This window comes from Thermothelomyces heterothallicus, assembly GCF_042370625.1.
Source record: "Thermothelomyces heterothallicus CBS 202.75 unplaced genomic scaffold P884_scaffold_15, whole genome shotgun sequence".
Taxonomy (NCBI): domain Eukaryota; kingdom Fungi; phylum Ascomycota; class Sordariomycetes; order Sordariales; family Chaetomiaceae; genus Thermothelomyces; species Thermothelomyces heterothallicus.
In genome coordinates this window covers 695268-722166 of record NW_027192576.1, presented here as the reverse complement: position 1 = coordinate 722166, position 26899 = coordinate 695268, and the positions used below count along the sequence as shown (strand labels likewise).

Sequence of the window (26899 nt, the reverse complement as noted above, 5' to 3'; positions counted from 1 at the left end):
CCTCCCTAGGTCTATTAGCCACTATAGAACCCTCCTTGCCAAACGATGGTTACGGGTCCCTATGCCCTGTAAAACGAGGTCTAGGTCCCTTTGCGACCGTATTTCCTAGGATTCCTACGTTCGGCTTCTCGGTAGGTTCAGGCACTAGATAACCAGGTGCTCCATAGTCTCCCTCCCTTGGCTGTAGGCATAGTAAGGGGTACTAACCCCCAGGACTTAAACCCTAAAAAGGAAGTCACGGAGGCTAATAGCCCCTGTACAGGCCTATACTAGTAGGGAGCTCTGGGCCTTCGTTAGGCCCTGGTGCCTTTATAGGCCTTTCCCTGTAAAAACTAGGCGCGGGGGGTCCTTGTCCGATACACGCTATATCCTCTTACTGGCTTAATCGGCCCTGTAACGGTTACTCTAGCTAGCTATTATAGCTAGTTCCGTAGCCTATAACCTTCTTTATAGGGTTTATAGGGGGGGGTAACCCTCTCTATAGCCTTCCTAAACCTACTACCGGACTATCGACCTTGCTACCTCTAGGGCTATAGGCTTTGGCTCCTAGCCCCTTGCCCTAGTCCTTCTCTTCTAGAACCTCTAGCTAAGCCTATTATAGGCCTATTAGATAAGAGCCCTCGCGGGGACCTAGGAGGCCCCTAGGCCTACTCCGGCCTATAGGAGTAGCTAGTCGAGTTTAGCTTCGAAGTTAGCTAGCCTCTTGTTAAGATAGAGGTCGAGGGGTAGTACCTAGGCTTCTATCTCAAGGCACCAGGTAGGGGTAGCCTTATAGACCCTAGTAACTACTTGGAAGGCCTTATATTAGGCCTTTAATAGTTCTCTAGTAGGGCCTTCTAGCTTGCCCCCTGGCTTAGTAGGCTTGTAGAAGTTTAAGGCCTTATAAGCTAGGGCGCTACGGATATACTTAGTATAGACCTTGTAGGCCTATAGTAGGCTAGGGCCCTAGGTCTTCGTAGCAAGCCTAGTGAGAGCAAACTCCTAGGTTTCCAGCTTCTTGGCTACCTTTGCGTAGTAGGGGCCCTACTATAGCCTCTAATCTAGCTAGACCCCTAGGAATCTAGCCGACTTCGAAGGGGCTATAGTAGTAATACCCCCTCTAGGCTATAGGAGCTCTAGTGGTCGCGATTACTATTTCCGGCCCCTGTTGAAGTAGATAAGTTCGTACTTTTCCAGGGTAAAGGCTATACCCTAGGTCCTTACCTACTATAGGTAAGCCTCCTAAGCCCTCTATAGCTAATCATTATAGGCCTCCTTAGCCCTCCTAAAGGCTAGAAGGTTAGTATTATCGGCAAAGCCTACCAAACTGACCATAGGGCTGGCCTAGTAAATAGCCTAGTAGAGGGAGGCTATATAGAGGATAAATAGTATAGGGGAGAGGGGTAACCCCTAGGGGACCCCGGCCCTTACTACTATATCCTCTATTTTCTAGCTATCGAAGTAAAGGATAGCTACCCTATCCTATAGCTACTCCCTAACCTAGACTATTAACTACTTCGGGAAGCCCTAGCTCTGTAAAGTGGTTAGTAGCTAGGTATGGTTAATAGTATCGAAAGCCCCTAAGATATCGAGCTATAGGAGGGAGGTAGCTACCTTGTACCTCTAAGCCTCCTAAACCTAGGCCATAACAAGCTAGATAGCTAGTTTGGTAGACCTATATTCCTAGTTACCTATCTGCTTGGCTAGGAGAAGCCTATAGGCCTCTACAACGGCCGTTACCTTCTAGGTAACTATAGCCTCTAGTACCTTACCTACTATTAGTAAGAGCGTTATAGGCCTATAGCTACTCGGGGTAAAGTAGGCCTATAGGGGTTTGCTAGGCTTATAGAGGACTACTATCTTAGCCCTTTTAAACTGGGCTAGGAAATAGCCGAGCCGTAAGCTCTCCGAGGCTAGTATAGCTAGTATCTGGTAGAGCGGCCGCCTATAGGCCTTTAGTAGGCCTATAGGGAGGAGGTTCTCCCCTAGGGCCTTCCATAGGGCCGCTCTAGCTAGTACTACCCTAATATCGCCTACTATAACCTCCTAGCTCATTTTAAACTTCGGCTCCTAGTGGTCGTTTAGATCTGGGTTATTAATATCCGATAGGTCTACTTCCAGGTTTGGAAAGAACTTATCGGCTAGGGCCCTAGCCTTCTGTTAGTAGGTTGTAAGCCCTCCTTTAAAGGCTAGGAGCTTTAGAGGGTCGACCGGTAGGTAGCTTTATAGCCTTGCCTACTACTCTAGTCTCTATAACAGGTCCGGCCGGTTGGTTGCCTCCTATAACGTAGCTCTCTAGCTCTTGGTCTTTGCGGCCGTAATAGTCTTAGCCTGGTCCCGTAGGGCCTGCCGAAGTGCCTCCTATATATAGGGGTTTAGGGTGTCCCTATAGGCCCTCTCTACCTCCTTAGCCCTCTTCCGGGCCTCCCGAACCTCCTTCGTCTACTATCGAGCTCGTTTACTACCTATACTAGCCTTCTTTACCGGAGCCAAGACTATAGCTATCTCCTTAAGGGCCTCTATAAGCCTATCGAAGGCCTATAGAAGCTCCTCTAGGCCCTAGAAGATAGGCCTGGCCGGGGTCGATGCCTACCTACCAAGCCAGAGTAGGAGGTAGGCTACCTCGGCCTGTATAACCTCCTTGTCTAGGCTCTTCTAGTCCTACCCTTTACTAGCCGGTACGGGCCTGTTAGTCCTCTAGAGGGAGACATTTAGGGCCTATAGGTAGTGGTTAGACTTCCTACGTTCTACGATATCCCTATAGGTTGCTTCTAGCCTAGCCAAGGCCTAGAATAGGTCTATTATAGAAGGCCGGCTGCGTTGGTCCCCTTAGGGGGCCCTAGTGACCTAGCTATATAGCATTTATAGGTCGAGGTCCTACTAGTCCGTAAGGCTAAGGAGGTCCCTAGCCCCTAGGCTAAGCCTATTAAACAGGTCCTAGACCGGGTGGTAGAGGTTGAAGTTACCTATAGGAACTAGGGGGTAGATTGGCTAAGGTAGGGCTAATAGGTCCCATAAGAGGGCCTACTCCCCCTTGTTATTATAGACTAACTAGAGCTCGAACCCCCTCTCTCCTAGGGTCAGAAAGGTTACCCTATACTAGTTCTCCTCTACCGAATAGTCCTACTAGCCGACTAGGAACCGTTTAGCTACTAGAATAGCCGCCTTACCCTTTAGCTTATGGACTAGGTAGTATTTCGAAGCCCGGAGGCAGTATGTTAACCCTATAGACCGGTTAATCTACGGTTCCTAGATAGCTAGTAGGTTGTATTTAGCCTCCTCTAGTAGGACCTTAAGGGCCTATTTGTTACTTTAGGTATTCTACTAAAGGACCTTAATTTACATTTAAGGTAGCTAGGGTAAAGGGCGAAGGCATAGTAGTAATAGGCTTTATAGCTATTGCCCCCTTAGCTGGTTATAAGAGGGAGGGGGCTCTAGGCTATAGAAAGGAGATACAGGTCTGTTAGGCATCGAATAAGGCATTCCTAGCCGCCTATTAGGCTAGGGTAGGCCTCTTATAAGGGCGTTTAGCCCCGGTTTAGTAGTGGTTATCGTCCTCTAGCTAGCTATTAAACTTAAAGGTTACCTTCTAGTATAGTTGCTCTAGTGGCTAGAAGGTTCGAGGTCTATACTAGTAGGCCTCCCTAGCCCTCTCCTAGGCCTTGACTTTCTTCGGGCAGCCCCTATACCAGGCTATATAGGGGCCCCTATAGGCCGTATACCTATAAGGGAGTTAGTTAGAGTAGGTAGGGTACTAGGCCTCCCTAGTCTTCCCTCCCTCACTATAGGCCTTTACGCCGTAACGGCTATAACAGGCTAGCCACTAGCAGTACCATTAGGTATAGCTAAAGCTCTAATACCTATAACACTACCTTAGCTCTAGAGCATCCTAATAGGGTTCGTAATCTAGCACCCGGGCATCCTAGACTATACCCTTATTATAGGCCTTCCAGGCCTCCTCGAGGTCCTATAAGCCTAGGAGTACCATAGCCTACTTCCTTTATAGGCTCTTTAATAGCTGGAACTTAACCGTTTTGATCGAGTATAGGCCTACGGCCCCCTTAAAGTCTTATTCGCTAACCCCCTATAGCTCCTCCTTCTAGACTCCTTTAGCTAGGACTATAAAGGCCCTACCGACCTCTCTAGCCTCCTCTCCAAAGGCTATAGCTATCTATCGCTTGTTAGTTAAATACTAATCCTTGGTAGCCTTATCTTTAAAGACTACTACTATATCCCTACTTAGGAGCTTCCTAGCTACAACAGCTCCCTAACGGCTAGAGGCTCCGTTAACTACTTAGACTATCTCAGCCAGGGTTTAGGCCTTAAGGTCCTCCTATAGGCTTACATTCTATATCGTAACCTCCTACAATATAACGAACCTAACTCAGACCTCTTCTAAAAGGGTTCAGATAAAGGTAAGTGACGCAGGACAAGTGTACAGGTCGTCTAAGGGATTTGGTAAAGCCAAAGGGTTTATAATAACAGAGTTATCTCTTCATAGTAATACGATGCTATTAGGGGTACTATAACTATAAGTTACTATCACTAGTAAACTCTAGAGTCCACTATAACGAGTGACTATCTACATATATATATAACCCTAGTGATCACTCCTAATCACGGTAATCGTAAGTGATCGTATAGTGGTGATCACCCTGATTACTGGTAAGCGCAGTAATCATAGCGCTTCTCATGTTATAATTGGCCCTTCCGTTCCTTCGGCTTGATTGGTCTGTCTGTACCGGTGGCCTAGGCGGCATCTGCATATATATTTCTGTGACACGATGCCCCTCCTTTAAGGCTTTCGACCCGAAAGCCCTCTTTAGGCCGTTTCAAATAGCGCCAACATCCCTCGCGATCCTTATATATGTTTTTCTCCTTAGCTCCTTATTGTCCTTTGTATTGTTAATTATACTATCTAACGTGTATAGGTCCTAAGTGTCTATTCGTCGTAAGCGTCTAGCTTAGTTTATTTCTAATCACGGGTTTATAGTAATAGTATGTTCCTATTATGTAGAATATAACCGAGTATATAAAATAATTAAAAAATCTTGTTATTACGAGGCTTACGTACGTTAGGGTTATACTTATAATGGTTCTAGTGTTCTAGCTTCTTCTTATAAGTTCTCGTCCCCTTACAAAGGTATATTACTAATTATAATATAGTAGATTATATTATATGTAAGTAACATCATTTAAAGGCTAAAGAGAAAGAGGCTAAAGCCTTGCTATAAGAATATTAATGTAAAGCTTCTAAGGTATTAGCCTATTTAACTCAGGTTCGTAAGTAAGGAGAGTTTTTAGTAAAGAAAGGGGCAGACATAGTTACATAGGGTTTGTCGAATCTAGACAAATTAGAGGCGGTAGAGCAACAGGAATCGGAGGTCGTTCTGGACATATAGCTTAATGGTAGCGTCGACGTTGTTAACTAGGGCGCCGTCTTCGATTCTATCCTAGGTTTGCCTTTAGCCGATCTAGGTTCTATTAATAGAACTGTTCGAGTTTCTTAAGGCAGTTCAAGTTCTTAACTAGTTCCTATAAGTTATCTTCTAGTCTAAAATTAAGCTATTTAACTAGGTACTATAGTTCCTTATTAATAATATATGAATCTAGGATTTCTTTGACGTCCTATTCTTCCTCTTCGTCCTCTGTTTCGATATTTATAGCGATCTTGGCGTTTTTTAATGCTAGTTCGAGAAGTGAAATATAAAAAACATCTATCTATAGTTGTATAGATAACAATAACGATAGTCGGTAGTTAGATATCGAAATTCGTTCTTTGATAACGAAGGGTCTGACCTTCTTAAAGTCTAGCTTTGTACTTGGTCGTTTGGTTTGTAGGTTTTATATAATCAGATAGACTTTGTCTCCCCTCTCTAGGCGAGGTCCCTTAAGCCTATGTTTGTCGTAGTAGTTCTTTATTCTAGCTCTGATAAACTCGAGTTCCTTTTTAAGCTTCTCGTATAGTACGTATATTTGTTCTACTTTGACTACTGCTCTTAGCACTATAACCTCTGGTCCTTGCCTAAGGTCCGCTTTATATCTGTAGTTCGCGAAGAACGGTATAACTTTGGTCGTTTCTATTAGCGTTGTATTATAAGCGAGTTATACTATTAGTAATAGTATAACCTAGTTATCTTACTAGTAATTAATGTAAGAATAGAGGTACTACTTAATAACTTAGTTTAGTTACTCCGTTTGTCTATTAGTCTATAGGTAATATACCATTAATAACTTACTATTAACGCCTAATTATTATATTAACGCTTGCCAGAACTTCGATACGAACTTGGTGTCTCTATTAGTAATCTATTCTTATAGCTAAGCGTATACTAATATAACTTGCCGATAGATTACATCTACTAGCTATTTAGCTATCTAGGACTCCTTATAGGGAAAGAAGTATACCTATTTAGTTAGGCGATCTACTATAATGAGAATACTATCGTAGATTACTCCTATAGCCATATCCTTAGATTCTAGTAGTTTCGTGATAAAGTCTATTATAACTAAACTCTATAGTTTGTCAGCTGTTAGCAGTAGCTAAAGTAGCCTGTACAGCTTATATCGTGCCGTCTTACTTCGATTATAGATGTCGTAGCTCCGTACGACTTCCTTAACTCGTACCGTTAACTATAGAAAGTTATAGTATTTCTTAACTTGTACGACAGTCTTCGTAACCCCTTTATATCCTCCGAGTTTCGACTTATAAAGCTCTCGAATCATTCGTAGCTACTAATCCTCGTTATAGATATATACTTTGCCTCGGTACTAGAGTTTTCTATCTTTTTCTTCTACTCTGCTAGGTACTACTAGTCTAGGTATTACTTAATACTATACCTCGTTAATCCTTTCTTCTTAAAAGATTACATAACATTCTAGGAACGAGTCAAGTAGATCATTATCTACGGGTGTCTATATTTCGTAATATAGCGTTCCGTCTATTCGTTCCTTGAATAATAGTAACGTTATTTCCGTTTATCCTTTTATATAATCCGTTCGTCGACTTAAGGGGTCTATTTATATATTCTCTTCGCCCTTCTTATAGCGGATCTCAAAGTTAAATTCTATAAGGAATTCTACCTATCGTATTTACCGTCCGTTAAGCTCTTTTATCATCGTAAAGTACCACAAATTCTTATAATCCGTGTACACTTATACTAGTTCGATCGTGCCACTAAGGTATAGTTGCCATTCCTTAAAAGCTTCGACAATCGTAAGTAGTTCCTTATCGTAGATTAGATAGTTAAGATATAGTCTATCGAGCTTCTTTAAAAAGAAGGCTACAGGATATAACTTCCCTTGTTCGTCTTGTTATCCTAACTATCCTCTGATAGCGTAATCTAAAGCGTCCGTTTCCACCTCGAATAGCTTCTTAGGGTCTAGTAGTACTAGTACTAGATCCTCGGTAATGGTATTACAAATCTACGTAAATGCTTACTTGTATCGCTCTTCCTATTAGAACTTAGTATTCTTCTTGGTAAGCTTATACAATGGTCATGTAATCGCTCTAAAGTTCCTAATAAATATCCGGTAGAAGTTCGTAAATCTGATAAAACTTCGTACTTCTGTAACTAACGTTAATCGTAGCCAATTCTTAATAGCTTTAACCTTTAAGGGTTCTATCTAAATTTATCCTAGGGATATCCTATATCCTAAGAATACCGTCTTCTTAACGTAGAATTTACTCTTTTCCTTATTAACTAATAGCTTATATACGTATAATATATCTAGTACTACTCTTATATACTTCTAGTATTCGTCTATTATCTTAGAGAAGATAAGTATATCGTCAAGATAATATACTGTAAATTTGTCGAGAAAGGGGTAGATAGCTTAATTAATCAGGGCTTAGAACATTACTAGCGCGTTTATAAGTCCAAATAGTATAATAAGGTACTTGTAATAGCTATAGGGTATCCTAAAGGCCATTTTCCACTTATCGCCTTCTTTAATCTATATATAGTTATAGGCCGATAGCAAGTTAAGACGCGTAAAATATTAGGCTCCTATTAACTGATCTTAGAGCTATAAGATTAGTAGTAATAGGTATCGATTCTTTACGGTCTGTTTGTTAAGTTACCAATAGTTAATATATAACCGTAGCTTTCTATCTTTCTTAGGTATAAATAGGATTAGGTAGCCTACTAGTAATATTAACAGGCAGATATATCCTCTTTAAAGGTTCTCCTCTAGATATTACTTAAGTTCTTCATTCTATGTCTAGCTTGTATAGTAGATCTTAAAGAACTTTAGTCATGCTCCTTCCTTAAGCTTAATCTTGTGATCCTATAGGCCGTGTTCTAGTAGTCCTTCCAGGTGTTTCGGTTCGAATGCTAGGTGTCCTTCGTACTCCTCCGGTACTTCCTTAGTCTTGTCTCGTTTCTCGGTTTTCTAATAGTATACGAATTTGGTTCCATCTATAGCGATGCTAGCGATTTCTCCTATCTCGATCTACTATTCTAGTTATAGTGTTCTACATACATCAACGGAGAGAACAGCTATTAGTGGTTCGGCTCGTTCCTCCTATCGTAATGTCGATATTGTTATACCGCTTCTTCTGGAGTCTATAGTGGTCTGCCTACTACTACCTATCTCTTGTGGTAGATCTATAGGATATGCCTTCCCTTAAGCATCGTCTATTCGTGATCCTTATACGCTCCCTATCTCGCTAGTCGAATACGACTCCATTTAGGGTTATAGGTAGCTACTATTCTTCTAGCTAATGTCTAGGTTATAGTCTTTATACTATAGTAGTCCTAGTATTATATCTTTATCGTTGCCTATATCTATAATACTAAATATAACTACTATGGTCTTCCCTACTATAGTGATATCGATCGGTTTAGTCTCCCTACGTACCTATTACGTTAGGAATAGCCCTTTAACTATACTATGCTTCCGTTTTATTCTCTAGGGTATCTATAGCTAATTTACAAGTGTTGGCGAAATCAGGTTTATCTCTGCTCTACTATCTACTAATACGAGCATTTCGTACTGCTTCTATTACGCTATTATCTATAGTTGCTTGTCTTGCCGTCATCGTCTAAAGATTACGGCGATTTCCTATGTTTCTACTAGGAGGTCTCGATATAGTAGTCTCTTACGCCAGTTCCTCCTATACTACATTACCACTCGCCGCTATATAGGCATTAATGGTTTTCAGGCCCCTCGAAGGGCCCTAACCCGTTTCCTAGGTTAGTATTAACCTCTTCGATTGTTTGGCTAATAGCGGCTTTATCAATCGTACTTATTTCTACGAGCCATTAAGTGCTTATAGCTTCCTACCATTAGGTCTATTCTACTTTCTATCGTACGTATTATAGCTTTATCTAAAGCTCCCGAATTCGCGATTTCTTTTTATCCTCGTAATAAAGACAATCGTTACTCTAGTATAAGTCCTATATATCTCGTCCTATTCTATGGTACCTAGGCTAGGCTTATCTTGGAACTACTATAATGCCTTCTAGACTCTAGGTTTTGATCTTCTAGAGTAATTCGGCTACTCTATTTCCCGCGTTATAGACCTATTCTATAGGGTGTAAACTTCTATCCCCGTTTTCCTATTAGGTTGGCTAGTAATTGTTTTCGAATTTATTATAGAAGTAATATTAGCATTTGTATACTATATACTAAAACTAGGGCACTTATACGTATACCTTATATCAAGGGTATAGTTATATAACATTACCTAGAAGATATTAGAATTCTTTTCCGAATCCTTCCTACTATATATAGACTATAGGTACCCTAATACTAAGGTAGGAATATTTCTTCTAGTAGCTTTCCTATATATATTTATCTTTTCTACGGTTCGTATATATAAACTAGTACTTAGGGTTCCGTACGTTATAGCTAAGTTACTAATCATTAAAGTGCTTAGTATAATTATTAGGTCTATTATACGTCATAAGCTATTCCCCTTTGATAGTTTCTACGATACGTCAAAGTTCCCTTATTTTGTCCCTTATCTTATCACTCTACTAGGCAAGTCGAGTCAGGCATCTATCTCGTTCACGTAACTCCATATTAAGCTAGAAAACTTCGTTACGGTACCATTCGATCCGTTCCTAAAGGAACAGGATATTTAGTCTAGGTCGGTCGACTCCTTAGGTGTCGGTTATCCACGATCTATCCTGCCTCTATATAATTATAAAACCCTATTACCTCAAGACTAGGAGAATCGAAATCGGTAGCGTATACTCCCCTGCTATATCCTATTTAGTAATACCTATTTCTAGGTCTATAGTGACTAGTTCGGAGTACGGTGTCTATTTGTCTTTGCCGTTATTATTATATTCGAGCCTGTCTATGTCGCTATCCCTATCTTTATAGCTTATAGCTACTACTTCGACGATGTCCTTAGTCTTGTCAATAACCGTAGTTTCCTTTCCTAGGACTAGTTTCTAGTTTTTCTTTAGGCTTTGACATTCTCGCTTATAATGTCCTTTCTTTCTATAGTTATAGTAGGTAACGTTAGACTTATCTTTGACTATCTTCTTCTTATCCTATTTCTATACTATATCTATATCTATAGCTCTAGAATATATCCTATATAAGGTACTAATATATGTTTACTTTCTCTTGTTATTAGCCTTAACTATAATTCTATTTGTTCGACCTCGTTTCTATTACTCCTATATATAAAGCTAATCGTCGATTCTAATAGCCTATATAATATATTTGTCTAGAGTTTTAGGCTAGTTATACTTATATAACTTGTCTTTGACCTTTTCCTTCAAGCTATTATAAAATAGTTATATTAACGCCTTGTTATTAAGCTAAGACTTAAGTATATCCTATCTAAACTATATAGTATAGGAGGCTACTAACTTAGTTTATTAGAGATTAGCAAGCCTTTCTTATATATAAATCTTCTTGTCTTTATTACTAAAAACCTTCTAAAGCTCTTCTTCAAAACGGTTATAGGATCAAAAGACTACCTATATAAATATGTCTTAGTCGTCTTTATCCTCTTTAGTAAGATAATCGTTCTATATAAGCTTAAACCATCTAAGTACCTTGCCCTCTAGTCTTATAGCTATATAAAGGACTTTGGCTTTATTATCTGGAAACTTATCGTCATTAAGCCGGAAGTAGGATCGGAGGTTAGTCAAAAACCCTATAAGGTCCTCCTTGGTTCCTCTGTACTTGCTAGGCGGTTTGATCTTGATACGGCTTACTTTAGCGTTCTCGAGCGCCTTGATTTTAGTATAGGCCTTGTTAACCAGTTTCTACGAGTACTTTTCGCCGTTCTCGAGTTCCTTGATTTAAGCTTAAGTAGCCTTATCTCTCTAGTCTAACTCCTAGATTTGCTATTAGAGTTGACTAAGCTAGGCAAGCAGCTGTTCGGCCGTAACGCTAGTAGCTATATTGATATCGAGGTCAAAGTCACCTCCGTTCTAAACTATAATAGAACAAAGGGAGTGATAGTAACGTGTGACAAACCTAACTCAGACCTCTTCTAAAAGGGTTTAGACGAAGGTAAGTGACGTAGGACAAGTGTATAGGTCGTCTAAGGGATTTGGTGAAGCTAAAGGGTTTATAATAATAGAGTTGTCTCTTTATAGTAGTATGATGCTGTTAAGAGTACTATAATTATAAGTTACTATTACTAGTAAACTCTAGAGTCTATTGTAATAAGTGACTATCTATATATATATATAACCTTGGTGATTACTCCTAATTATAGTAATTGTAAGTGATCGTATAGTAGTGATTACCTTGATTACTGGTAAGTGTAGTAATTATAGCGCTTCTTATGTTATGATTGGCCTTTCTGTTCCTTTGGTTTGATTAGTCTATCTATATCGGTAGCCTAGGCGGTATCTATATATATATTTCTGTAATATATAAGGCCTATAGTAGCACTACCTTAGCTAATAGTAGGCCTCCTTAGGGGCCTGTTGCCCCCTGTTATAGCCCTATGGCTACCTACGCCTAGGTAGGGCGAGGGGTAGCCTTAAGGGCCTCTTTAAGCCCCTTTTTGACTTCCTTGGCTACGAGTTCCTATAGGTTTAGAACTAGGCCTATAATAGCGGTTATAAGGCCCTATAAGAGCCTATCGGCGAGGTCTAATGCCTTGCCCTGTTTAGGGCTTGGTATAAGGTTGACTAGTTACGTGACAAGACCCCTTAGCTCCTTGATATCCGGGGTAGGGCAGGCCTATAGTAGGCCCCCCTTTGATTGGCCTGAAGCTATAGGCCTCCCTACTTAGTGGCTTGGCGGTAGGCTTTAAATCGACGTTACGTTTAGGGGCGCTAGGTAGTCTGTATAGTGAAAATTTTGATAGTCGTGTAAGGTGTAGTCGGATTGTAGTTAGGTCTGGTTCCTATGCCTGTGATGCCTGTTATATACCTGTAATGGCTTGCGCGCGGTTGAAAGTGGTGCCGTTGGATAGCGTTTTTCGAGAGCTTTCTAGCGATGGTAGTTTCGTATGTTTTGGTAGGGTGTCCGCGAAGATACAGGAGAGGCATTCCCTAAGGATATATTTCCTATCGAATAATATTACGATAGTAAGACAGGCACTATAGCCTAAGTCTCTAGAAGTGTAATTAATATAGTCTATATAAGTAAGAGTAAGTATAAGGTAGTTTGCCTACTAGCTATATACTACTTTATTAATAGCTATTAGTTATAAGGAGAGTAAATAATAATAACTAACTATAAGACCTTCTATAGTATAGATAAGTGTCACGATTTAACCGTATAAGGTAACCCGACAAGGTATATAGAACCAATTAGGAAACCATAAGACCTAAGGACCAATCAGAAAGTAATCGCAATAATCGTACTTCGATCAAGGTAAGCACCTAAATAATGATTAAAGGATCGTAGCAACGATTATACGATCAGAATCTAAGGGAAACACTTAGGAATAAGAGAACTAGACAAGTATATTAGATAGCTAGTCACTTGTTCTAGTAGACTCTAGAGTTCACTAGTAATAGTAACTTATAATTATAATACTCTTAATAGCATCATACTACTATAAGAGACAACTCTATTATTATAAACCCTTTGGCTTTACCAAATCCCTTAGACGACCTATACGCTTGTCCCGCGCCACTTACCTTTGTCTAAACCCTTTTAGAAGAAGTCTAAGTTAGGTTTGTCACACATTGCTATCACTCCCTTTGTTCTATTATAGTTCAGAACAGAGGTAACTTCGACCTTAACATCGATATAGCTACTAGCGTTACGGCTAAATAGCTACTTACCTAGCTTAGTTAACTCTAGTAGCAAATCTAAGAGTTAGACTAGAGAGATAAGGCTACTTAAGCTCGAATTAAGGAACTCGAGAACGGCGAAAAGCACTTATAGAAACTAGTTAACGAGGCCTATACTAAAATCAAGACGCTCGAGAACGCCAAAGCAAGCCGTATCAAGATCAAACTGCCTAGCAAGTATAGAGGAACCAAGGAGGACCTTATAAGGTTTTTAACCAACCTCCGATCCTACTTCCGGCTCAATAATAACAAATTTCCAGACAATAAAGCCAAAGTCCTCTACGTAGCTACAAGACTAGAGGGCAAGGCACTTAGATAGTTTGAACCTATATAGAATGACTATCTTACTAAAGAAGACGAAGACGACCGAGACGCGTTTATATAGGTAGTCTTTCGATCTTACGACCGTTTTAAAGAAGAGCTTTAGAAGGTTTTTAACGACAAAGATAAAAAGATTTATATATAAGAGAGACTTGCTAATCTCCAATGGACTAAGTTAGTAGCCTCCTATACTATATAGTTTAGATAGGATATACTTAAGTCTTAGCTTAACGATAAGGCATTAATATAACTATTCTATAACGGCTTAAAGGAAAAGGTTAAAGATAAGCTATATAAGTATAACTAGCCTAAAACTCTAGACAAATATATTATATAGGCTATTAGAATCGACGATCGGCTCTATATATAGGAGTAATAGAAATAAGGTCGAATGAACGGAACTATAGTTAAGGCTAATGATAAGAGAAAGCGAGCGTACGTCAATACCTTATATAAAATATATCCTAGAGCGATAGATATAGACGTAGTATAGAAGTAGGATAAGAAGAAGACGGCTAAAGACAAGTCTAACGCTACCTACTATAACTACGGAAAGAAAGGACACTATAGGCAAGAATGTCGAAGCCTGAAGAAAGACTAGAAACTAGTCCTAGGAAAGGAAACTATAGTTATTGACGAGACTAAGGATATTGTCGAAGTAGTAGCTACGAGCTACAAAGACAGGGATAGCAATATAGACAGTCTCGAACATGATAATAATGGCGAAAGCGAATAGACGCTGTACTCCGAACTGGTTACTATAGACCCGGAAATAGGTATTGCTAAATAGGATATAGTAGGGGAGTATATACTACTAATTTTAATTCTCCTAGCCTTAAGGTAGTAGGGTTTTATAGTTATATAGAGGCAGGATAGATTATAGATAACCGATACCTAAGGAGTTAACCGACCTAGACTGAATATCTTATTCCTTTAGGAACGGATCGAATAGTACTATAACGAAGTTTTCCGGCTTAATATAGAGTTATATAAACGAGATAGACGCCTAACTTGACTTACCTAGTAGAGCGATAAGATAAGGGACGAAATAAGGGAACTCTAACGTATTATAGAAACTATTAAAGGGGAACAGCCTATAATATACGATAGACCTGATAATTATATCGAGTACTTTAACGATTAGCAACTTAGTCATGACGTATAGGACCCTAAGTACTAGTTTATATATATAAACTACGGAAAAGACGAACGTATATAGGAAAGCTATTAGAAGAAATATCCTTACCTTAGTATTAGGGTACCTATAGTCTATATATAATAGGAAGGATTCGGAAAAGAATTCTAATATCTTCTAGGCAATGTCATATAACTATACCCCTAATACGAGGCATATATATAAGTGCCCTAGTTCTAGTATATAGCATACGAATACCGATATTACTTCCGTAACAAATTTAAAAACAATTATTAGCCGACCTGATAAGAAAACGGGGACAGAAGTTTATACCCTATAGAATAGGTCTACGACGTAGGAAATAGAGCGGCCGAATTACTCTAGAAGATCGAAACCCGGAGTCTAGAAGGCATTACGGTAGTTCCAAGACGAGCCTAGCCGAGGCACTACGGAATAGGACGAGACATATAGGACTTATACTAGAGTAACGATTATCTTTATTACGAGGACGAAAAGAAATCGCGAATTCGGGAGCTTTAGATGAAGCTATAGACTATACGACGAAAAGCAGAACAGACCTAATAGTAGGAAGCTATAAGTACTTAATAGCTTACGGAAATGAGTACGATCGACGAAGCCGCTATTAGCCGAATAATCGAAGAGGTTAGCACTAACCTAGGAAACGGGTTAGGGCCCTTCGAGGGGCCCGAAAATCATTAACGCCTATATAGCGGCAAGTGGTAGTGTAGTATAGGAGGAACTAGCGTAAGAGACTACTATATTAAGACCTCCCGGTAGAAATATAGGAAATCGCTATAATCTTTAGACGACGACGGCAAGATAAATGACTATAGATAACGGCATAATAGAAGTAGTATAAAATGCTTATATTAGTAGATAGTAGAGTAGAGATAAATCTGATCTCGCCAATACTTATAAATTAGCTATAGATACCCTAGAGAATGAAACGGAAGCATGGTATAGTTAAAGGGCTATTCCTAATATAATAGGTATATAAGGAGACCAAACCGATCGACATCACTATAGTAGGGAAGACTATAGCAATTATATTTAGCATTATAGATATAGGTAACGACAAAGATATAATATTAGGGTTACTATAGTATAAAGATTATAACCTAGATATTAGCTAGAAGAATGGTAACTACCTATAACCCTAGATAGAGTTATATTCGACTAGTATGATAGGGAGCATGTAAGGATTACGAGCAGATAATGCTTAAGGAAAGGCATATCCTACGGATCTACTGTAAGAGACAGGCAATGGCAGATAGACTACTACAGACTCTAGAAGAAGCAGTATAATGATACCAATATTACGATAGGAGGAACGAGCTAAACCGCCGATAGCTATTCTCTCTATTAATAAATATAGAGCACTATAATTAGAGTAGTAGGTTAAGATAGGAGAAATCGCTAGCATCGCTATAGACGGAACCAAGTTCGTATACTATCAGAAAACAGAGAAACGAGACAAGACTAGGGAAGTACCGAAGGAGTACGAGGGATACCTAGCATTCGAACCGAAGTATCTAGAAGGATTACTAGAATACGGCCTATAGGATTACGAGATCAAGCTTAAGGAAGGAGTATGACTAAAGTTCTTTAAGATCTACTATATAAGCTAGACATAGAACGAAGAACTCAAGCGATATCTAGAAGAGAATCTTCGAAGAGGATATATCTGCCTGTCGACATTGCTAGTAGGCTACCTAATCCTATTTATACCTAAGAAAGACGGAAAGCTATAATTATACGTCGACTATTGGTAACTTAACGAACAGACCGTGAAAAACCGATACCTGTTACCGCTAATCTTACGGCTCCGAGATTAGTTAGTAGGAGCCTAATATTTTATATATCTTGACTTGCCATCGGCCTATAACTATATATAGATTAAAGAAGGCAACAAGTGGAAAACGGCCTTTAGGATACCCTATAGCTACTACAAGTACCTCGTTATACTATTCGGACTTATAAATATGCTGGTAACGTTCTAAGCCCTAATTGATCAAGCTATCCGACCCTTTCTTGACAAATTTACAATATATTATCTTAATAATATACTTATCTTCTCTAAGACGATAAACGAATACTAGAAGTATATAAGAGCAGTGCTAGACATATTATATATATATAAGCTATTAGTTAATAAGGAGAAAAGCGAATTCTACGTTAAGCAGATGGTGTTTTTAGGATACGAGATATCCCTAGGACAAATTCGGATAGAACCTTTAAAGGTTAAAGCTATTAAGAACTAGCTATAACCGACGTTAGTTACAGAAGTATGAAGTTTTATCAGGTTTATAAACTTCTACCGGATATTTATTAGGAACTTTAGAGCGATTATATAACTATTACACGAACTTACCAAGAAGAACGCTAAGTTCTAATAGGAAGAGCGATATAAGTAAGTATTTATATAGATTCGTGACGCTATTACCAAGGACCTAGTACTAGTACTACTAGACCCTAAGAAGCCATTCGAGGTAGAAACGGACGCTTTAGACTATACCATTAGAGGATAGTTAGGATAATAAGACGAACAAGGGAAGCTACATCCTATAGCCTTCTTTTTAAAGAAACTTGACAGATTATATCTTAACTATCTAATCTATAATAAGGAACTACTTGCGATTGTTAAAGCTTTTAAGGAATGGCAATTATACCTTAGTGGTATAATCGAACCAGTATAAGTATATATAGATTATAAGAACTTGTAATACTTTATAACAATAAAGGAGCTTAACGGACGACAAATACGATAGGTAGAATTCCTCGCGGAATTCAACTTTGAGATCCGCTATAAGAAAGGCAAAGAGAACGTACGAGCGGACGCTTTAAGCCGACGGACGGATCATATAGAAGGACGAACGGAAATAACGCTACCGTTGTTCAAGGAACGAATAGATGGAACGCTATATTACGAAACGTAGACACCCGTAGAAGATGATCTACTCGACTTGTTCCTAGAATGTTACGTAATCTTTCGAGAAGAAAGGATTAACGAGGCACGATATCAAGTAGCACCTAGATTAGTAGTACCTAGTAGAGTGGAAGAAAAAGATAGAAAACTCTAGTACCAAGGTAAAGTATATATCTATGATAAGGATTAGTAGCTATAAATGATTTAAGAACTCTACGAGTCGAAACTTAGAGGATATAAAGGAGTTACGAAGACTATTGTACAAGTTAAGAAATATTATAACTTTCTATAGTTAATGATATGAGTTAAGGAAGTCGTATGGAGCTATAATATCCATAATCGAAGTAAGATAGTATAATATAAGCCGTATAGGCTACTTTAGCTATTGCTAATAGCTAATAAACTATAGAATTTAGTTACAATAGACTTTATTATAAAGCTACTAAAATCTAAGGATATAGCTATAGGAGTAATCTATAATAGTATTCTTACTATAATAGATTACCTAACTAAATAGGTATACTTCTTTCCCTATAAGGAGTCCTAGATAGCTAAATAGCTAGTAGACGTAATCTATTAGCAAGTTATATTAGTATATACTTAGCTATAAAAATAGATTATTAATAGAGATACCAAGTTTATATCGAAGTTCTAGTAAGCGTTAATATAATAATTAGGCATTAATAGTAAGCTATTAACGGTATATTACCTATAAACTAACAGATAAACAGAGTAACTAAACTAGGTTATTAAGTAATATCTCTACTCTTATATTAACTACTAACAAGATAACTAGGTTATACTATTACTAATAGTATAACTCGCTTATAATATAATACTAATAGAAACGACCAAAGTTACACCGTTCTTTACGAACTATAGATATAAAGCAGACCTTAGGCAAGGATTAGAGGTTATAGTGCCAAGAGCGGTAGTCAAAGTAAAACAAATATACACATTATATAAGAAGCTCAAAAAGGAGCTCGAGTTTATCAGAACCAGAATAAAGAACTACTACGACAAACATAGGCTCGAGGGACCTCGCCTAGAGAGGGGAGACAAAGTCTATCTAATCGTATGAAACCTACGAACCAAATAACTAAGCACAAAGCTAGACTTTAAGAAGGTCAGACCCTTTATTATCAAAGAACGAATTTCGATATCTAATTACCGACTATCGTTACTATCATCTATACGACTATAGACGGATGTTTTTTATATTTCACTTCTCAAACTAGCGCCAAAGAACGCCAAAATCGCTACGAATATCAAAGCAGAAGATAAAGAGGAAGAATAGGACGTCGAAGAAATTCTAGATTTATATATTATCAATAGGGAACTATAGTATCTAGTCAAATAGCTTGATTTTAGACTAGAAGATAACTTATAAGAACTAGTTAAGAACCTAAATTGCCCCGAGAAACTTTAGCAGTTCTACCAAAGGAACCCTAATCGACCGAAAGCGACAGACCCGAAACTAACCCGAAATTGGCTAGTAAGGATAGATCTAAAGGAACTTCTAGATATATAGAATCCTAAAGCTATCCGAAATCGGCAGATAAGCGAGACGGGGTCAAAGAAGACATAGTAACCCTAGAAGCCTCTATTACCACCGCCGCTTTAGCCTCCTTACGTTCCACTCGCTCTAACTCCTCTACACTATCAATACCCTAAGCAATAGCTCTTATTATCTTCTCAAGAATCGCGGCTAGAAGATAGTTAGCACAAAGAGTCGATATAGTAGGCTTAGACTTCGACTTCTTTCTTATACAATTAGTTATCTTGACAACATCATAGAAGAAGAAAGGAGGGGGATAGAGGAAATATAACTACCTATAAGAAGGAGGGGGGTATTAACGCTATTTAAAATAGACCTAAGTCTTTCAAGGACAAAAGACCTAGGGGAGGGGCATCGTATTACGATTTAACCATATAAGGCAACCCGACAAGGCACACAGAACTAATTAGGAAACTACAAGACCTAAGGACCAATCAGAAAGTGATCATAGTAATCGCACTTCGATCAAGGCAAGCACCTAAATAATGATCGAAGGATCGTAGCAGCGATCACACGATCGGAATCTAAGGGGAACACTCAGGAATAAGAGAACCAGACAAGTATATTAGATAGCTAGTCATTCGTTCTGGTGGACTCTGGAGTTTACTAGTGATAGTAACTCATAATTATAGTACTCCTAATAGCATCGTACTACTGTGAGAGACAACTCTGTTGTTGTGAACCCTTTGGCTTTACCGAATCCCTTAGACGACCTGTATGCTTGTCCTACGCCACTTACCTTCGTCTGAACCCTTTTAGAAGAAGTCTGAGTTGGGTTCGTCATAATAAGGATAATACTACTAAGATTCCCTATTTAGAGGCCAAATTTGCCTTTATCAAGATCAAGGGCAATATAAAGGTAATATTATTTAATGTTATTGTAGGTACCTCTATTATAGTTAACCTATATAAAGCTATTAATAATGATAATGACTATATTATACTAGCGCTATTTTTCGCTAAGTATTATAAGACCTTAAACCTATAGGGAGGATTCTAGCCTTGTACTATTAACGGCAATATAATATATAAGATAGGGGGTACCTATATAGTTATATATACCTAATATATTAGTGAAACTAGGTAGGTCCCTGTCGATATAATTAACGTATATTAGTATAAGTAGCTAGCTAACGCCTTCCCTAATATTCCTATAGATAAGGATACTATACCAACTCTATTATCGTTAATCAAGGTTACTATTACCAAGGTATAGGATATAGTAAATAAGAAGAGGCCTCTAATACTACTAACCACAGGCTAGGCAATTCTAACGCTTAAGCTAACCAACTTCCTATCCTACAAATCAGATATAACTTAACTAGAGTAAGACTACCAAGAGTCCGGCCCTACTAACGCTATCTAAGATATGACTATGTACCTATATATATATACTAGCTTACCTATAGCTATACTATAGGGTACCAAGTAATATAACGAAGAAAGTATATCGGTCGTTAATAAGACTACAGCTAATACTACTACTAGCCCGACGGCTTAGGCCTTGTTACGGCTAGACTCGACGCTCTAACCACCCGAGCCTACGCCTTAGCCTACTATACCTATCAGGCACGTATAGTATAGGGCACCTATTGGTAGATTTGCCTATAGGACTAAAAGGGATCCTAAGGACAAAGAGGAGGAGGCCGAGTCCTAGGGCAGGCTTAATAATACATACGTTACCTTTAATAGCCTTGGGGAGGCCGAAAATACCCTTGTAGGTATAGAGTTTAACCCTTTCACTAGTACTAATATCATTAAGTCTAGCCTGCTACATCTGTCTATAGCTATAACGATCAGACCTATCAAGGACTACCTTACCTATACCTACTAGGAATGCTATAGTAATAAGGAAATACTTATCTATACCTACTACTAGATCTACCATTTCTACTAGAAGGCTAATAATAATTTATATAAGGCTAATATAGCTATATATAGCCTTAAGAAAAAGCTAGAGAATGTGTATAAGGCCTACTATACTATTAGTATAATATCTACTAGTATACTAGAGCCTAAGGAACTACTAGTAGCCTATATCTATATATTAAAGGGAGATAATAATACCTTAGTTAATAGTTACCTATTTAAACTTAGCTACCTTTACTATAACCTAACTAGTTACTAGGGCCTATACTTAGTACCTATATATATTATTATAGCCTATAGTACTACTAAGGATAATAAGACTAATAAGGACTTTACTAAATACTAGTACCTAGCTACTAAGGCTAACCTTCTTAATATAAGTCAGGCTATAGTCTAAAGGCAGGATAAGGCTATTAATAACGTCAAAAAGGACCTTAACTAAGTTAAGGAGGAGCTTAGGCAACTAAAGGAGGCTTCTACGGTTATAAATAATAACTATATAGCTACCCTTAACTAGAGGAAGGGAGTAGATAAGAAGATATAGCAGCTAGAAGAAACGATCGCCCGGCTTACCAAGCATACTATAGTAATTACTATACTATAGAAGGCTTCTAAGAGCTAGGAGCCTATAACTTGCCTACTTCCGCCGGCTACCACTAGACGCGGTACTCCCCTAAGCTCGATTACTAGGCTAGTAGCATACCTACCGCCGCCCGTAGCTACTGGCTAGAAACGCCTATGCTCGGATATACTAGTATAGGAGAGCCCCTCGTATAAGAGGGCCACTAGTACGGTCTATAGTAACTATACCCTGGTTAGGGACACCTAGGCTAGGGCTAGAACACTTATACGGCCCCCTTAGGAGCTTCTGTCTATAGTGTCGGCATTTATCGCAAATTTGGGAACTACTAGGAAGAAGGACTAAGGGATAGATGGATTTAACAATAGGAAGGATAAATAGGACACTTACTAGGATTATTACTATAGATAAATGACTAATATATTTACTAAGTTATAATAGGTCGTTATATTTTCCTTTTAAACCCTAGTACCTATTATAGTATATAGCTATTAGTAGGTTAGATCTAACGGACCTACTAATAGGGATAATAAGCCAGGGGTTATAGATATATATTTAGATAGTATCCCTAAGTACCTCTGGTACTTGGAAGAATTAACGCATCTTATCACCACTTCTGCAGACCGTACCAGTTGGTCCAGGAGTGCCGCCTACGGTGCGAATACCGCTGTGGTGTCGTATCTTGTAGCTAGTCCGAGCTGTAGTCATTAGCAGCCATCGAGCTGTAGCACCGCCTACGAGATTAGGCGACTCTAGAAAGAGAATGAGAAACTCTATAAGGCGGTCACCGTAACTGCAAACGATAACCGACGGCTCAAGTTCCCGGAACCACCCCGATATGACGGCACGAAGGGAACCCTACGGGGTTACCTCACCCAGATGAGGGCTTACATCCTCTATTACGGCAGTGACTTGCCTGAGGAAGCAGACAAGGTCATGTGCGTAGCAGCCTTCTTGACTAGGGATGCCCTCATCTGGTTTTAACCTTTCCAGAGGGATTACCTTGAGAAGGGGCCCAACGGTTGCGACCCTGATACGAAGGATATCTTTTCGAGTTTTGCTACCTTCGAGAAGAAGCTTAAGGCAGCCTTCGGAGATCCCGACGAGGAACGCATTGCAGAGCAGCAGTTGTACAACCTCCGCCAGAAGGGATCAGCATCTGACTACGCCGCGAAGTTTCAGCAGATCAGCTCACGACTGAACTGGGCGGATGGACCTAAGATGGTCGCATTCTACCACGGGCTGAGAGACGAGATCAAGGACGAACTCGCTAAGCAAGACCGACCTAAAGAGTTCATGGTCTATATCGCAATGGCAGTCCGCATCGACAATCGACTGTTCGAGAGACGCATGGAGAAGCGAACTGGACCAGTTCGACCTCATCGAGCTAACATGGGTAAATGAGTTCCTCCACGCCAAGGAAACACCTCTTGGGGAACCCATCGTGGACCCATGGAACTCGACGCGACACAGCACCAATCCACGAAGAAAGGGATTGAGTGCTTCAACTGCGGAAAGCTAGGGCACTATTCCAGAGAGTGCACCAAACCACGACAGCAGCAGAAAAAGACTCTGGCTACGATTAATCGAGCCCCCGGCAACGGTAAGCCGCAGGGCCAGACCGGGCATAAATCGCCAGAGCAAGGACCCGGCACCCTGGATACGAAACCCATCCTCGGAACGGTTGCACTGTTGGGACGAGACGAGTACCCAACCGAGAAAGAGGAGGGAGAGCACGAACAAGCTCTGAAGCACCTGGCGGGCGCAAAGGGCGCTGAACCCTCGGGAGAAGTATGCGGCAGCGAGAAAAGCATCGCCCGCATGGTCGCAGCAACGAGACCGCTGACGACGGATCATCTACACGTCACGGTAGAGATCAACGGAAAGTTCGCTGAAGCGCTCCTAGACAGTGGAGCACAGGGAGACTACGTGTCCCCAGAGTTCGCAACTTGGACAACGAGACGAGGAAGGACGACTTCACCCCGTCGCTTTCTACTCGAAGAAGGTCAATGGACCTGAGCTTAATTACCAAATCCGTGATAAGGAACTAGAACAGTACCTCCGATGCTATGTCAACTACCTACAGAACGACTGGGTACAGCTGTTGCCGTTAGCGCAATTCGCATACAATAGTGCATTCAACGAATCTACGAAGAAAACACCAATGTACGCCAACTATGGGTACACGCCTACGGTATACGGCGAAGCTAGGGAAGCAAAGGATGCCCCTGCAGCCACGAAGGCGGCCGAACAACTCAAACAGCTGCATGAAGAACTCAAAACAGACCTCCAATTCATCCAGCGACGCATGACAAGATACGCTGACAAACGAAGGATGATGGGACCATCCTTCAAGGAGGGAGATAAAGTCTACCTCGCTCGTAAAAACATCAAAACAAAGCGACCAAGCGACAAACTTGACTACAAACAGATTGGACCATTCAAAGTCAAGCGAAAGATTTCAGACACTAACTACGAGCTGTCACTGCCACGATCAATGCAGATCCACCCCGTTTTTCATATCTCGCTTTTGGAGCCAGCACCACCACCACGGGCACAAAACGGTCAAAGAACAGGCCGAGGTTGCCCCGTGCCAAGTGGATTCATCGGAACCTAATCATTTGCCGCCCCCACGACTGCCTAAACCGCCCCAAATTTCGTCGCGTCCAACCACCACTTCACCGAAAACAAATCACGCGACAGAAGGAGTTGCTGTTGTTATTAGACCCTTTTGGCCGGCCAGCCTGGCCAGCACAAGGAAATTTCCTTTTTCTTCTTCATGATGGACGAACCCTCGCAGTCCATGAAAAGGCGGCTCGACACGAATCTCGAGACCTCTTCATTACCTGCCGCGAAACGAGCACGACTATTCGAGACGAACCTGCAGCAACCCGCGCCGAAGCGCCCTAGAGCCTCGTTTCTCGAACACCACGTCGGACCGACCGACACCATTTCCGAGTGGCTCGAGTCTGTCGGATCAGACCGAGAAAAACGCTGCCGGTCAGACAGCTACCTTCACCACTCGAGCGACGACCCCATCTCGAGAAACCTCACGAGATCAGCACCGCAGATGGCCTACAACCGGGATGCCGATGGGTATGCTCTACCACCGACGCCTCGTCCATCCTCCGGATCAGTTGCTCTGTCAGACGCCGGCTCGAGTCGATCGTCAAGAGCTCTCGTTGAGGGCCCTCTGTACCGAGACCTGAACTTGGCGTCGAACCGTGTTTACATGCGCGAACGATACGAGCAATTCCCCGAACATGTTTCCAGCCTCATTGATCACGTCCGCCGGGATCGTGAATCCCCGGGACCATCACTCGAACAGGTGTGGCAAGACCAGGACCTCACTGCCCTCGAAACAAGGGGGCTCGACGAGCCAGAAGTAGAAGACTACTTCAGGGACAGAATGTTCCCCAAACCCAAGCAAGGAGACAGCCTACAGCGCACCGACAGACAGCCGATGTTAAGGCACGCTGTCCCTAACTACGGATCATCACTCCGAATCAGCAACCCGACACCTGACATGCTGTACGGATACAGTCGTCATCACGCATTTCCCGACCAGCAGACGCAACTCATCTCGATGGGAGAAGAGCCAGTGGCCAACAACCAGGGATTGATGTACCCATTCCTCGTCATTGAATTTAAGGGCAACGGCGGAGATCTCTGGGTAGCGACAAACCAATGTCTTGGAGGATCCGCATCTTGCGTCAACATTGCCGAACGCCTCAACGATCGACTAAGGAAGTGCAAGAACAGCAAGGTCAAACCAATTGACAGCACTGCATTCAGCATTGCTATGAACGGTACTGAAGCACGACTCTATGTCTCATGGAAGGACAGCGACTTGAACTACTACATGCAGAAAGTCGACAGCTTTCTACTCCAGAAACCCCAGGACTACATCGAATTCCGCAAGCACGTCAAGAATGTCATAGACTGGGGGAAGGACAAGCGTTTGAAGGAGATTCGAGAATCATTGGACACTCTTTTGGAAGAAAGCCGGAAGCGAGCTCTCTATATAGCCGGCTTTAACCTAGGCCTAGTAGATCTGTTTAATCGTAGCGAACTGCTCATTAGGATCCCTAACTACCCTCTTCCTCTTTGACGGCCGGGCTGCCTCTAACTATGCCTTTAGAGCTTCGTTTTGTTGTTATCACTAAGCTAGTTAAAAGTCTTTCTAGTCAAACGCTTTTTTAACCTTCCTAAATAGGAGCCTATATATAAAGAGATACTAAGTCTTAGTAGACTAAGGTAAGAAGCTCTTAGTATAAGTAGAGGGCTATAAGATATAGTTTTATTTTTCTAGTTATAATAAGTTAACTAACCATGCCTGCCGTCAGCAGGGTTATACCTATTAGTACCCGGTATAGGCCCTCTATAGTTCGCCACCGGCGTGTTTAGGTTACATTTGTAATAGTAGATTATAAACAGGCCTCTTAGGGTACTATAGATTAGATACTAACCTGCCAAGCTTAGAGGTCGGGTAACGACTTAGGTATCTTACTTTACATACCTACCTAAGGTACCTAGTTACCGTATGTGTTTCGCTAGGTCGTGCTATAGTCCCCGTCTGCTTAAACACCTTGAATACCAGCCCAAACACGTTCGGGGCAGGTCATGTTGTCAATCAGTCAAGATTCCTAGGGCCTTGGGCCTCCAGTGTTGGAGAATCCAGGACCTTAAAACATCGACCTGAGACAAAGTCGGACAAACGTGGGGATGGCGTGGAGAAGTGCGGCCATGCTAGGTACCTATAGCGTGCACGAGCATTTATATGAGGTACCTTACTGTATATACATACTTTACCAACGCATGTAATCCGTACTGTACATACATACATACTTACGCTATGTACCGAGCACGCTAGGGACCCGCCCCGACCCGGCGGCACAGCAGCACTAACAGCCTCATAGGCGATCCATGTCAGACCAGCGCTGGTTACTGACTACTGCTAAACTTTTAAGGGAGAATAACTCAAGCACGGCACAAACTACGAGACCATGTTTCGAAAACATTACTTCCAGAGGCACTTGTTCACTTATTGCTCCAGTTATATAATGCAAGGTGTGTAACCCGAAGATACTATACGTATAGTAAGGTAGGTATACAGATTTTGCGGTATGTATGGTACATTACATACAGTACAAGGTGCACTCGTGGATATGCGATGTCTATTGGCATCATGCACAAACGTGTTTGTACCTTATGTAGACATAGTCCCATCTCAGCTTCACCAACCTGAGCTGAGGATTGCTCCTAGGGCCACACAAGCTGG

The 26899-nt window shown here is 40.7% G+C and overlaps 1 protein-coding gene across 1 annotated transcript; it reads left to right on the top strand.

The window, feature by feature from the left end:
- The first annotated feature begins 24311 nt into the window (after positions 1-24311).
- P884DRAFT_261034 (uncharacterized protein) lies at positions 24312-25824 on the top strand. Its single transcript, XM_069441516.1, has one exon. The coding sequence runs from the start codon at positions 24398-24400 to the stop codon at positions 25727-25729; it is 1332 nt and encodes a 443-aa protein (XP_069296654.1). The 5' UTR covers positions 24312-24397; the 3' UTR covers positions 25730-25824.
- Positions 25825-26899: the final 1075 nt, after the last annotated feature.

Bases quoted from the DNA above. Each gene is read 5' to 3' on its own strand.
- P884DRAFT_261034 (XM_069441516.1), top strand. From the start codon at position 24,398: ATGATGGACGAACCCTCGCAGTCCATGAAAAGGCGGCTCGACACGAAT.